General features: G+C 53.8%; 1 protein-coding gene across 2 annotated transcripts in view; it reads left to right on the plus strand.

Annotated features, from left to right (window-relative positions):
• Rab11fip4 (RAB11 family interacting protein 4) overlaps nt 1-11,617 on the plus strand; it is a 72,682-nt gene extending 61,065 nt beyond the window's left edge. Inside the window, exons 4-14 of one of the 2 annotated variants that reach the window (XM_019210384.1) lie at nt 1,007-1,201; nt 1,747-1,881; nt 2,164-2,199; nt 2,915-3,014; nt 3,284-3,387; nt 4,231-4,371; nt 6,874-6,955; nt 7,481-7,618; nt 7,694-7,852; nt 8,982-9,125; nt 9,495-11,617. In XM_019210384.1, the coding sequence (XP_019065929.1) occupies nt 1,007-1,201; nt 1,747-1,881; nt 2,164-2,199; nt 2,915-3,014; nt 3,284-3,387; nt 4,231-4,371; nt 6,874-6,955; nt 7,481-7,618; nt 7,694-7,852; nt 8,982-9,125; nt 9,495-9,611 (1,351 nt within the window). In that variant the 3' untranslated portion in view covers nt 9,612-11,617. The remainder of the gene's footprint in view (nt 1-1,006; nt 1,202-1,746; nt 1,882-2,163; nt 2,200-2,914; nt 3,015-3,283; nt 3,388-4,230; nt 4,372-6,873; nt 6,956-7,480; nt 7,619-7,693; nt 7,853-8,981; nt 9,126-9,494) is intronic. The other variant, XM_019210385.2, reaches the window with a different exon arrangement.
• Nucleotides 11,618-12,268: the final 651 nt, after the last annotated feature.

Here is a 12,268-nt window from a genome sequence, read left to right on the forward strand (position 1 = left end):
GTAAAATCTGTAAGAGAAAGAATAAAGTAGTATGATTAATCCAGCCTGCAGTGCTGAGGAACTTGAGGGAAGACAAAGAAATAAATACATTACCGTTTCAGGAGACTTTCTTTGGCACCCTGTTATCAGCACTGATTCCTAGATAGAGCCCGGGCTCCCTCCAGGGCATGGTTTGAGAATTCCTGCTCTAGCCCATGGCAGCTCCTTGCCCTGATCAGGTTTCCCATGTTTGAGTGTGAAGGCTCAGTGAGGCTGGGGAAGTCATGATCGGTGAGAAGTAATGGAGAGAAGCTACTGTGTAGTGATGAAGGGGAAGATCAGCTGGCTTGGCAGTGCGTTGTGCCCCTCTTCATTCTTAGATTGTAGGTAGGATGGCCAGGCCCCCATACACCGGAGGCTGCACCACAGGTCACCCAGGAGAGGTCTCCGACCCGTGTTCTCTGGGATTAGGGTTCTTTGGGCTAGAACCACCTCAACCACGAGACGCTTCTCACCTAGTAGTGCAGTGTCATTTGTCATTTCATTATAAAAGGTGTGCACATTAATGAAAAAGACTCGAAACAGTCAGGAAAGTGAGAAGGAAGAAATAACCCCCTGTAAACCCAAGTCCTGTCGTCATTCTAATATTTTCCCTGTGTTTTCCTCCTACACAGACCTATACACACTCGGTCTTTGAAAAAGCGTTAGTCATACCTAATTTATATTCATTTCTCCACATTATTGCCAGTATTTTTACAAGCCTTTCACAAATGTTTGGTGATCTGATAACTTGGATCACTAATAAGTGTTGTAATTTAGTAACTATAATTTGATTGTAGTTTTAAATCTAGTTTGTAGCTAACCCTTTAAGCTGTGACCAGTGCTGCACTCCTTGGGGCGAGCACAGGTCTGCGCGTCTCCCACGTGGCCAGCTTCTGTGGGAGATGCTCCTTGGGGGTGGGGGTCCATAGGTCAGAAGGCACAGACTGCCCAGGCTCCCTCACTCACCGCGGTGCTCCGGCCCCAGGTCCCTGGTGCACACTCCGTCCATGACGACGTCAGACCTCTCCACGCACTCCACGGCCTCACTCATCAGTAGCGAGGAGCAGTTTGAAGACTATGGCGAGGGGGATGACGTGGACTGTGCCCCCAGCAGCCCCTGTCCTGACGACGAGACCAGGACCAACGTCTACTCAGACCTGGGGTCTTCAGTGTCCTCCAGGTAACCCTTGGTCTGGGGTGGTATTTGGAGTCTAAGACAATGGTAGAACCAATCCAGCCTCACTCCAGAGTTTCAGCTGGCGAACTCTGGATCTTACTGTAGGTCCCTCTGCCCTGTGCTACACAGGTCTTTTGCTGGGGTTAAGGGTGCTTCCTTGCTTGCACCCTGATTGGGAGTCTGGAGTTCCTCCTTCCCTTCCCATCTTGGGAGGCTGAAGAGGGAACCTTCAGGGTTGTTCCGCATCATCCGACTTCCTAGAATGTCAGGCTTAGGACATTCAGTGTGACTTTCTGTGATCCCTTCCCACCCACCTCAGTCATTACTTCTCACAGTGACTCTCAGTTTGCCTTAATCTGTTAAATGGGTACATCTCATTAGCCTTCTCTCTTTGAGAGTACCAGGAAAGGGATGCTGTGTTGCTTTGTTTCCACTCCTCATGCCACCCATTTAGTTCTTGAGGAACCAACTAAAGTAAGCTCAGCAGGGTGGGGTGGGGCACAACCTGACAGCAGCTAAGAAGTGATCCCCTCTCCTCCCCTGATCAGTGCGGGACAGACCCCGAGGAAGATGCGGCATGCGTACAACAGCGAGTTGCTGGATGTGTACTGTTCTCAGTGCTGCAAGAAAATCAACCTGCTGAATGACTTGGAAGCCAGGCTGAAAAACCTGAAGGCCAACAGGTGAGACATGCAGTACAATGAGGGCACAGGAGACCACCGGGCTGGGGCTAGGAGGGAGAGGCAGCAGGCAGGTACCCGCTCGGGCTGGGAGGTGAGGGTGCTCGCCAGCAGGACTGATGCTGGGGGCTTTTCCTGCAACGAGAAGTCAGGCTGCCTCTCCTCAGGACCAAGCAGTGAATGAGTCCCTTCAGTGGAGGGAAGAGCCCGCCCTGCAGCAGGGGGAGTTGGGTGGACCAGAGCCCATGTCCAGTGACCATTTCTTCTCTCTCTCTCTCTCCCCAGCCCCAACCGGAAGATCTCTAGCACAGCCTTTGGACGGTAACCACCCCCACCCCTGTTAGCTATTCCTGTTTACTTGCCCCTGCTGCTCCATGCCGCCAGCCCAGACCCAGCCTGTGCCGAGTGTGTGGTTGAGTAAGCAGTGGTGTGAGGCTGCCCCAGGGCCATGGTGGAACAGCCAGGCCCGCTCATCAGAAGGAAAGCCAGGCTCCTCCCTGCCCTCGTCCCACACGTGGCCTCATCCGGGTGATCTGTGGGGCTGCCCAGAGGCACAGCCCTCCCCGAGCCAGCAGTGCCCTACCAGGACAGGGTGGCTCTCCCTCCCTTCACCCTGTGAGATGCCCCGAGATGGAGCCAGCTCGGTGGAGGGGAGTGCACCTTATGAGGAGCCCCTGCAGGCCCAGACACCGTGCCAGGTTTCCAGCTGGAGGAAGGGGGCCTCTTAGGCCTGCTGTGCTCTCTTCGTAGCTGCTGGCTAGCCCTGGCGCGAAGAGGGTTCAGAGGCAGCTGGAAGGAACTGTCATCAGTTGGCTGTGGCTGGCAGAGGCTCAGGAGGGATGGACATAGCAGCCCCTCCGCCATCCTCTGAGCAGACCATCTGTTGGGTGTGGCGCTCTCCTCCTGTGGCTGAGTGAGGCCACTTGCTTCACTGAGGCTTCCTAGCACCCTGGTGTCAGATGCTTGCCCAGCCCGTAGACTCGTCTGACCCCCTGCTCGGGGGCCTCTGCAGCCGCTGTCCTCCTCACTCCTGCAGGCAGCTCATGCACAACAGCAACTTTAGCAGCAGTAACGGCAGCACAGAAGATCTGTTCCGGGACAGCATTGACTCCTGTGACAATGACATCACGGAGAAGGTAGGCCCCGTGTGGGTGGAGAAGGAAGGGACACGATGTGTGCATGCTCTGGGGTTGGGGGAGTTCTCTGGGCTGCTGTGTGGAGACTTGGGAGACCCTGTACCTGCCCGGGGGTGGGGGTGGGCGGGCAGGTCACGTGGTCCGCGCCACCCCCCATATTCACGACTGTCCTGTGCATGAGTGGCCATCTAGAGGTCTCAGTCATGAGCACCAGTTTCTCAGAAGACCTCAAAGGTCTTCTCCATCCGACCTCTACCCGGATGCTGCAGGTGAGCTTCCTGGAAAAGAAGGTGACGGAGCTGGAGAATGACAGCCTGACCAACGGGGACCTGAAGAGCAAGCTGAAGCAGGAGAATACACAGCTGGTACACAGGTCAGGCTGGGGCCTTCGCTCTGGGGGATGTGGGCTGACCTTGTAACTTCCGTCCTTCTACTCTGAGGGTCTGAGGAGCTTGACCTTGACTTTAGGCCCGAGGCACTTCCCAGGTGTCAGCCTCCAGAGTGGTCTAAGGCAAGACCTGGGGTCTGTTGTCTCTCATTGCTTACAGTGAGAAGGGCCATCCTGGGGCTGAGTGCTGCAGAGGGAGAGGCTGGTGGAAGGGTCTAAGCTTTGATATGGGTGGAGGCCAGTGGAGCACAACATTCCCAGTGCTGTGGCAATGAGGCGGTGGATGCTGGACTTAATCCTCCCCAGATGCAGGAAACTTGGTAGCTGGCTCAGGATCTGGTCCCCTACCTTGTGGGGACCCCCCCAAAAAAAAACACGGGTCTTTTGGTAGAGCCCATAAGGTCATCCTGATGCAGGGACTGTTGCCAGTGAGAGGCACCTTCGACTGGTAGGCCAGTGAAGTCACAGGTAGTGGGTTTAGAACCATCCGTGGGACCTGGCCCTTTCCCAGGTCTGGCGTGTTTGGGCCACTGGCCAGAATGTACCCATTTTTGGAGTCACAGTGCCTGATGAACTAAATTGTTGACCTGAGGGGCAGTGGCCAGGAAAGCACAGCAAAGAGGAGGTGAGACCTGAGGTTGTGTCCAGAGTGGTGAGGTCCGCTGTTCCCCCTATGCTGGCCCATAGGCCTGGAGGACACTCTGCCACCTCCCTCAGTAAACATGTTAGGACTCGGTAAGGCCCGAGGCTCCCCATGCACAGCCTGGGTTGGGATAAGACCACTCGGGCCATGAGAACTTGCCTGGACTGGAGTTGTGCCCCCATCAGAGTGCACGAGCTGGAGGAGATGGTGAAGGACCAGGAGACCACTGCTGAGCAGGCGCTGGAGGAGGAGGCCCGGCGGCACCGAGAGGCTTACAGCAAGCTGGAGCGGGAAAAGAGCACGGAGCTGGACCTACTCAACACCAGGTATATAGCTCTGAGAGCCTTCCACCTGACTGTGACCTGCAGCCTCAGCCCTAGGGGAGGCTGTGTGCCCAATGTACAAACAGGAGAACTGAGCTTCGTGTTCCAACAAATCCAGTTTGACAACTAAGAAAAACAGGTGTGAGCCCATGAGCGTAGTGGCTCATGCCTGTAATCTCAGCACTAGGGAGGCTGAGGCAGGAGGATTGCTGCATGTTTGAGGCCAGCCAGGGCTAGGAAGTGAGTTTAAGGCCAGCCTGAATTATAGAGTGAGACCCTGCCTTAAAGGGGGCAGTGTTCATTAGGAAATACATAGAAGAGTACACACGATGTCAGCTAGTGGGAACAATACAGATGTCTGTCAGTAAGGTAGGTAATAGGTTAAAAAAAAGTGGTCCTGAGACTTCTGCCACGTCTGATGTCTAGACTTGGAGCTCCCCCTCGTGTCAGTTCCTCCTGACCTTGACCAGTTGGGCAGATGGAGCCCAGCCAGAGAGAGGCTCCGCAGCCTGTGCCTCTGGTGTATGTGTGGCTTCATTGTTGAAACCGGAAGTGAGCAGAGCAAGAAGCAGCACTGGCCAGGCGTCTGGGCTGGTTCCCTATTACCCCTGAGACCTCAGGTGATCTGCGTGGTCTCCCTCTCTGCCGCCCTCCCTCCTAGTCTGCCCTGCCAAGCTGCAGGAGAGAGGGCAGCTGACGCACTCTTGACGTGGTGAGGCTGTGATGCCTATTTGCCTTCACTGCTAGCCGAGGCTGCCTGGCCCGTCCTCTGTGTCCTAGTGCTCCTTGGCCGTGCAGGGTGTCCTGGCGTCTGGGGGCGGGGTGCTGAGCAGGGCTGGCAGTCGGGCTGTGTGAGGCACCCTTCCTGCCTCTCCTGTGCCTGACACCTGCTTTGTCACCCTCATCAGCTGCTGTTTATAGCTTTGTGGGAGGGGGGTGTCGCCTTAAAGGTGGGAGCTCTCACCCAGCCTGCTTCTGACGGCTGGCAGACAAGGGTACCTGTGACACCATCTGGGAGAGGAGCGAGGGTGCAGAGTGGAAGTCCCGCCCCCGGGACCTCTCCTAACCCAGGGCGCTGTCCACGCACACCGTGCAGACAGTGTTCTGAGTCACAAGGCAGGTGTCCTCTGGGCCACTGCCTCTGGAGGGTCTGAATTCCTCTCGGGCACTGGCCTGGAGGCTCTGCTAGGGAGCCCCTAGGGTAGCAGTGGAGGCCGGGAACCCATCCCGGTCTCAGGGTGTGCTGGGGGAATCAGTTCCAGAAGTGGCCCTGCTGACAGTCCAGCTCGCCGGACCCCCAAGCCACCCAAACCGCCCCAACACCAGGCTCCACCTTCCCGTGGAGCCACTGTGGACAGCCCGAGGGAACACTGGCGGGTATTTCCACAGAGCCTGAGCACCTCGGGCAGCTGCAGGGGGAGTGCTCAGACAGGCACCCGCTGGAGATGTGGCCACCACCTTCCATGGTAAATGTCACAGGAGAGCCCCAGTCGCAGCCAGTCACAGGAAGACTTTCTCAGTCTAGAGGAAAAACATCCCCCTTGTGGTGTTTCAGGCTTCAAAGAATATGTGCAAAAAGAATCCTACCTTCTGGCAAGCCATAGTGGCACATGCCTGTAATGCCAGCGCTTGGGAGGCTGAGGCAAGAGAACTGCCGTAAGTTCAAGGCCAGCCCAGGCTATATAGTGAATTCAAAGCCAGACCTTGTCTCAAACAAACAAACAAAATCCTACCTTCTTATTCACAAATGTTTCCTTTTATGGAAAACATAAGAATACTGTTACTATTTTGCCTTGGCTGATAGGGAGCTCAAGGCTGTGCAGACTGCATATACTTTATCCACAATGTTTGGTACAGAAGTGCTTCAGATTTCAGGGGTTTTTTTTTTTTTAGATTTTAAATATTTATGTATACATAATCAGATTTCAGGAATAGGGCCCAGGTCTAAACATGAAATTCATTTATGTTTCGTGTATAGCTGTTATACGTAGAGCCTGAGGGTAATTTTTAAAATTTTTTATACAATATTTTAAATTTGTGTATAAAATAAAGTTTCATGGTATGTGGAATTTTCCATTTGTGGCAGGCAGCATGTTAGTGTTCAGGATGTTTTGGATCTCAGAGCATTTTGGACTTTTGGATTAGGAGTATTTGATGCATTTATCATTCAGGATAGCTACTTTTGTCTGTTTTGGGGGGGTTGGTTTATTTTTTATTTTTGTTCTTGTTTTTTTGAGGCAAGATCTCGCTATGCAGTCTAGGCTGGCTTTGAACTCACTGTGTAGCCCAGGCTAACCTCAAGCTCAAGGTGATCCTCCTGCCTCAGCCTCCCAGGTGCTGGTATTACAGGCCTGTACCACCAGGCCCAGTTTGTCTGTCTTTCTCTTACTTGTTTTTCTGTATTTTCCCTTTTCCAGGAAGCAGTAAAGAACTGCAGATTGTTTTCTCTTGTGCCATGATCTCCATTCTGCATTCCTGAGATTATGTCCTTCTCCTTTCCCCCAGGGTGCAGCAGTTAGAGGAAGAAAATGCTGAACTTAGAACAACTGTCTCACGACTCAAGTCTCAGACAGAGAAACTAGACGAGGTGAGCAGCAGGTCCAAGGGAGAGCAAATCTACGGAGAAGCAATGTTGACAACGAGGGAGGGGGTCTTTAGAGTTTCTTCAATTGTAAAAAAAAACTGCCATAAAGGCCGGGGATTTGCCTCAGTGGTTCCACCGCCTGCCTCGCAAGCACAAGGATCTGAGTTCAGTCCCCGGTACCAAATAAATAAATAAATAAAGATGAAATTAAAGAACTGCCATAAAACTACCATAAAAATTGCCCCAAAAATGTGAATCATGATTTATGTTTCTGTACTTCCGATTTGGCAAGTTTTCTACAGTGAATGTATGTGTGCCTTATATTCCTTATACGATGTGGGTTGTAGTCCTGGAGGAAAGCGGTTCGCTTCCGTCTGGGGTAACAGCTTCTGCTCAAGCTTCCCCTGCACCACTGACTGACCTCAGAGGCGTGCGATGCTCCTCGCTGTGCTCTAGAGTTGGAGGGCACCTGGCTGTTTCTGCAAGCCATGACTCAGAGGGCGCTGTCACCGGTCTCCCTGGCTGCAGGAGCGGCAGCGCATGTCTGACCGGCTGGAGGACACCAGCCTGCGGCTGAAGGATGAGATGGACCTGTACAAGCGCATGATGGACAAGCTGCGCCAGAATCGCCTCGAGTTCCAGAAGGAGCGGGAGGCCACGCAGGAGGTGAGTCCCACGACGAGGGTCCCGGGGCTCCCCACAGTGTTCCTGCTCCCACCAACCGGCCTCTCTTGCCCGCAGCTCATCGAGGACCTGCGGAAGGAGCTGGAGCACCTGCAGATGTACAAGCTGGACTGTGAGCGGACAGGCAGGGGCCGCAGCGCCTCATCCGGCCTGGGCGAGTTTAACGCCAGGGCCCGAGAGGTGGAGCTCGAGCATGAGGTCAAGCGGCTGAAACAGGTGGGCCCAGGAGCCAACATCCAGCAGGACTGGGCTTCTGGTGGAGGAACCTCCTCCCCGCAGGGCACTCACTGCTGTCTGTCCCTTGTGCAGATTGTCAGGGCCGGGGCCAGCCTATTTCTCTCAGGTCAAGCAACAGCTTTGGCTGTGGCTTATGGGTCCCAGGATCACAAAAAGAAAGACACACTACTGTCCTGTCCTTGGTGCCTGGGGTGAGAATGAGCCGACGAGTGCCAGCTGCAGACGAGTGCCTCACTGGCTTGGGTCTCCCAGAAGCAGCCCCGAGCCTGAGATCCCGTTTCACGTTACTGGGAGGGCAGCCTTCACTGGAGACCAGTCCAGGGCTGAGGGAGTGGGTTGGGAAGGGCTTTGGCCCAGACAGGGAAATGTCTCCTGAGGTCCCCCAGCTCAGCCAACCCTACAGCTGGAGGCTGCAGCCCAGGTCACCTCTGAGTTTGCATCACCTGTGGTAGAGGTGCTGGTGGCTGGGTGCCCTCAGTGGCCCTAAACCCAGCCCATCCAGGAGGAACTTCCAGGTCTCAGGTGTGAGCCTTAGGTGCCTTTAGGCAGGAGCTGGAGCTTGGTGTTGTGACCCTGAGGTCAGCTGTCCTCAGGAGCAAAGGCACATGAAGCAACTCCCAGTGAGAGGGAATCCAGAGCCCGGCTGCAGGAGGAGCCACGGGGTTGAGCCATCTGCTTTCCCAGAGACCCCAGAACAGCAGGGGCCAGGGCGGCGGGATGAGCCTTAGGGAGGAAGGGATGGCCAGCCATGCACCTGGCCCGAGACAGCTCCTCTGAGCAAGGTTGAAACTCCCCTCCAAGCCCAGGAACTTGTGGGACACCAGGACCCAGCCTTTCTACCCTGACACCCGGCAAAGGCCACATCATCTGTAGTTTGCTTGGACCGGCCGTGACACGTATGGGGAGGGTGCTGGTGGCCATCGGAGACAGTGGATGCACACAGTTGGGCTCTTGTGAGCTTCAGTTGCTTCTGGTAGCTGATGCTGTTTTTCTCATCTAGGCTTTTTTTTGGTACCAGGGATTGAACTTGGGACCTTGCACTTACAAGGTAGGTGGCAGAACCACTGAGCTAAATCCCCTGCCTGTTGTTTTTATCCTGTTTTTGCAGGAGAATCACAAGCTGCGGGATCAGAATGATGACCTGAATGGACAGATCCTGAGCCTGAGCCTCTACGAAGCAAAGAACCTCTTTGCTACCCAGACCAAAGCCCAGTCTCTGGCTGCAGAAATAGACACAGCCTCTCGCGACGAGGTAACCATGTCCTCTTACTCTCTAAAGGAGTCTGGTCCTTCTGTGTGGGTCCTACCCCATTCCTCCCTTCTGGAACCAGGAGCCCCGGGCCACCCAGAGCCCAGATGCCAGATCATGGAGATCCACCAGGGGGTCCTTGTGCTGCCAAGCAGGCAAGGGAACCAGTGTTTCTTGTTTACACAGTATCAGTCTCCATTACACATACCTGTGGCCAGAGTCTTTAACCTTTGCGAAAGATTACCTGTACCCTTGCCACTCCACAGACCAAATACTTTGCCACAGATTCTGGTCTTGGCCTCTGGTCAGGCGTCACCTCACTAGGGCCCCTCTTGTCATCGGGTATCCTGACCGTCCTTCCTATTCCTTCAGCTTATGGAAGCCCTAAAGGAGCAGGAGGAGATCAACTTCCGGCTGAGGCAGTACATGGACAAGATTATCCTGGCCATCCTGGACCACAACCCCTCCATCCTGGAGATCAAACACTGAGCCAGGCTAGCGCAGAGCAGCGTCAGGATGCCAGGACTGCGGGCCAGGCCTGCTTCAGGACACGGACCCAGCTGCACTCTCACACTCACGCTATAAATGTACCTCTGGCCGCTGTGCATACTGCGCTGGTGTACGTGTGGGGAGGCTGCGAGTGTGCCCGTGGTGGGGTGAGCTCAGGGCCATGGTGGTCAGTGGCACCTGTACTTTGTGGCCCCGTTGCAGGGGCAGAGGGCACTGGAAGTGTAAGAGGCAGGGTGTGCCATCAGGAGTTCCTGTAATAATGAGAACTGGAAGCATGTGTTTCAGATACTGGGTAAAATGATTCTACCTCTGGGGATAAGGATGAGGAAATGCTCCAGTGAGCTGGCTCTTCCCCACCCAACCGCTGGGAGTGGGAGCAAGACGGCGATCTCTGCAGGAGTTTGCTTGCCAGGCTCTCTGGCCACTTTTGACGTCCTGCCGTTGGAGCATGGCGGGGAGGAAGGGGTGTAGGGGAGCTCCTTCCCCACGGGTGGCCCTCTGTGGTTGGGGTGCACAAGGACCAGAGGACTCGGGTTCACTGGCAGCTGGCGTGGGCCGTCCTCGTCTGGTAGGGCTCTTGACATTTTTTAGGTTCTCTGTGCCCTCTCCATCCCTGCTTACCTACCTCCCTTTTCTGCTTTTGTTTTGTTTTTAAAACGGTGAAATATAAGAAGCATTCACTTGGGTATAAAATAAATGGAAAGGAAAATGGGGAAGAAGAGTGGGACATAGAGGTGTCTGAGGCCAGCATTGACATCAGGCAACCAAAGAAATGATTTCCGGGGCCCCGCAGGTGTATCTTGCTATGAGCCCATCGCGGCTCCACACGGCCTGCTGAGAGCAGGTTTTGGGCTGGGTCTCAGGGTCCGAGCTCTGGGTGCCCCCGGCCCAGCGGAACTCCTGTGTCTGCTTCTCCACTAGGGAGCTCTGCTACATCGGGAAGGGCAGGGTGCAGTTGGCAGAGTTGCAGGGAAACTTTAGTCTTCCTCCCGTCTGGCCCATGGTGTGAATTCACACCATGGATTTTTTAATTGTGGTCGTTTGTTCTGGGTGGCTAGGAGTAAATACGGTACTTTCCATTGAGTTTTCCAGTTTATCTCGGTTTTATAGAGCTTGTGACTCATTTCCTTAACCTGAATCGATATAAACTCATGGGACTCTATTTCTTTCCCTGTAGCTTCTTTTCTTCAGCACATCTGGTATAAGAAGGAAGGTTTGGGCGTGTCGGGGAGGGGCAGGGAGGTGTGTGTGTGCAGAGAAGTGAGGGCCGGAAGGTCGGAGGGGGGCTTGTGGGACTGACAGAGGCAGGGCCAGTCTTCGTTCCATTTCTGTCAACTTGTGCTTTTGTTAGATTTCACGATTACATTTTTTGTTGTTGTTACTGGGAATTGAACTCAGGATGCTGCACTTGTGAGGTAGGTGGCAGCACCACTGAGCTAAATCCCCAGCCCCATGATTACTTTTTAATTTTTTGTATGAGGTTTGGTCTTCCCAGGACTAGAAACACCCATTCCCAGCAGACAGGGTGAGGGTTGGTCCCCTCTGCTCTTGGGGTCTAGGTCTTTGTGAGCTCCCTTGAGGGTCTGAGAGGACACAAGTAAAGACAGCCTGAGGAGTGGGTGTCTTGAGAGTTTGCTAGGCTGCCATGACTTAAAAGACAATTCATGGCATGGTGTACGTCTGGGTCTGATGTTGGAAGGTGTCTCACAGGAGCCCGTGGAGGGTTGAGCCCAGGGGGAGTATTTTACACGTGGAAGTGTGGAAGTATGTGGTGCAGAATTCCAGAGAAGGCAGCGAGACCGGTCAATATAGGAAGGAAATTGCCTAGGGAAAAGGGCACAAAGCTGGCAGCAAGCACTGTCCCACTGGCTCCTCCCTGTAGGGGGCGCCATGGGAACCGACTACCCCAGGAATTGCCAAGTCTGAAAGCCACCTAGACCAAGCCCAGTGCCGCAGAGGCCTCCATGGAAGAGGGCCTTTTAACAGAGGACCTGCTTACCATGCAGCACACACATCTCCAGTTAACCCCAACCTTCTTCCTTCCTCCAGCCAGGGTGTAAGTCTTACAAAACCTCATCTGTCGACTTGGTTTTTTAAGATCATGCATTTGTTTTGTTTTAATTTTTTGGTACCGGGGATTGAACTCGGGACCTTGTGCTTGTGAGGCAGGGCAGGCAGTGGAACCACTGAGCTAAATCCCCGGCCCAAGATCATGTTTTTGAAATGTACTTTTGGATTTGAAAGTTAACCTGAGGGCAGCAGATACCCCGGGGTCTCACTTAGTTCCCCAGCCTGAGATGGGCTCCAGAGCTGTGCTTGATAGGACAGATTGGAACGCAATTTTTAATTTTTAGAATAAATACGATCTATGCCATATTTGGGACATACTGAAGATAAGCTTTTAAAATTTTGGAGTACCAGATGTTCTGGTTTAGTGTAGGTGTGGCACAGGCCTTGAAATGTTTTTACAAATGTTCCAGCTGACTAACTGGGCATCTTATGGGGGAGGGGTTCTGTTTGTTTTTGTTTGTTGCCAAACCCGGTAACCCTAACAAATAGGAATTAGCAGAAATTTCCCTGAAGTTATAGGTGGTTTTCCCTTGGTTGAGAGAAGTGGGGGTTTTTGTAGAAGAGGC

The sequence above is a fragment of the Fukomys damarensis genome, unplaced genomic scaffold (genome assembly GCF_012274545.1).
Source record: "Fukomys damarensis isolate Sample0158 unplaced genomic scaffold, DMR_v1.0_HiC HiC_scaffold_13, whole genome shotgun sequence".
Lineage (NCBI taxonomy): Eukaryota > Metazoa > Chordata > Mammalia > Rodentia > Bathyergidae > Fukomys > Fukomys damarensis.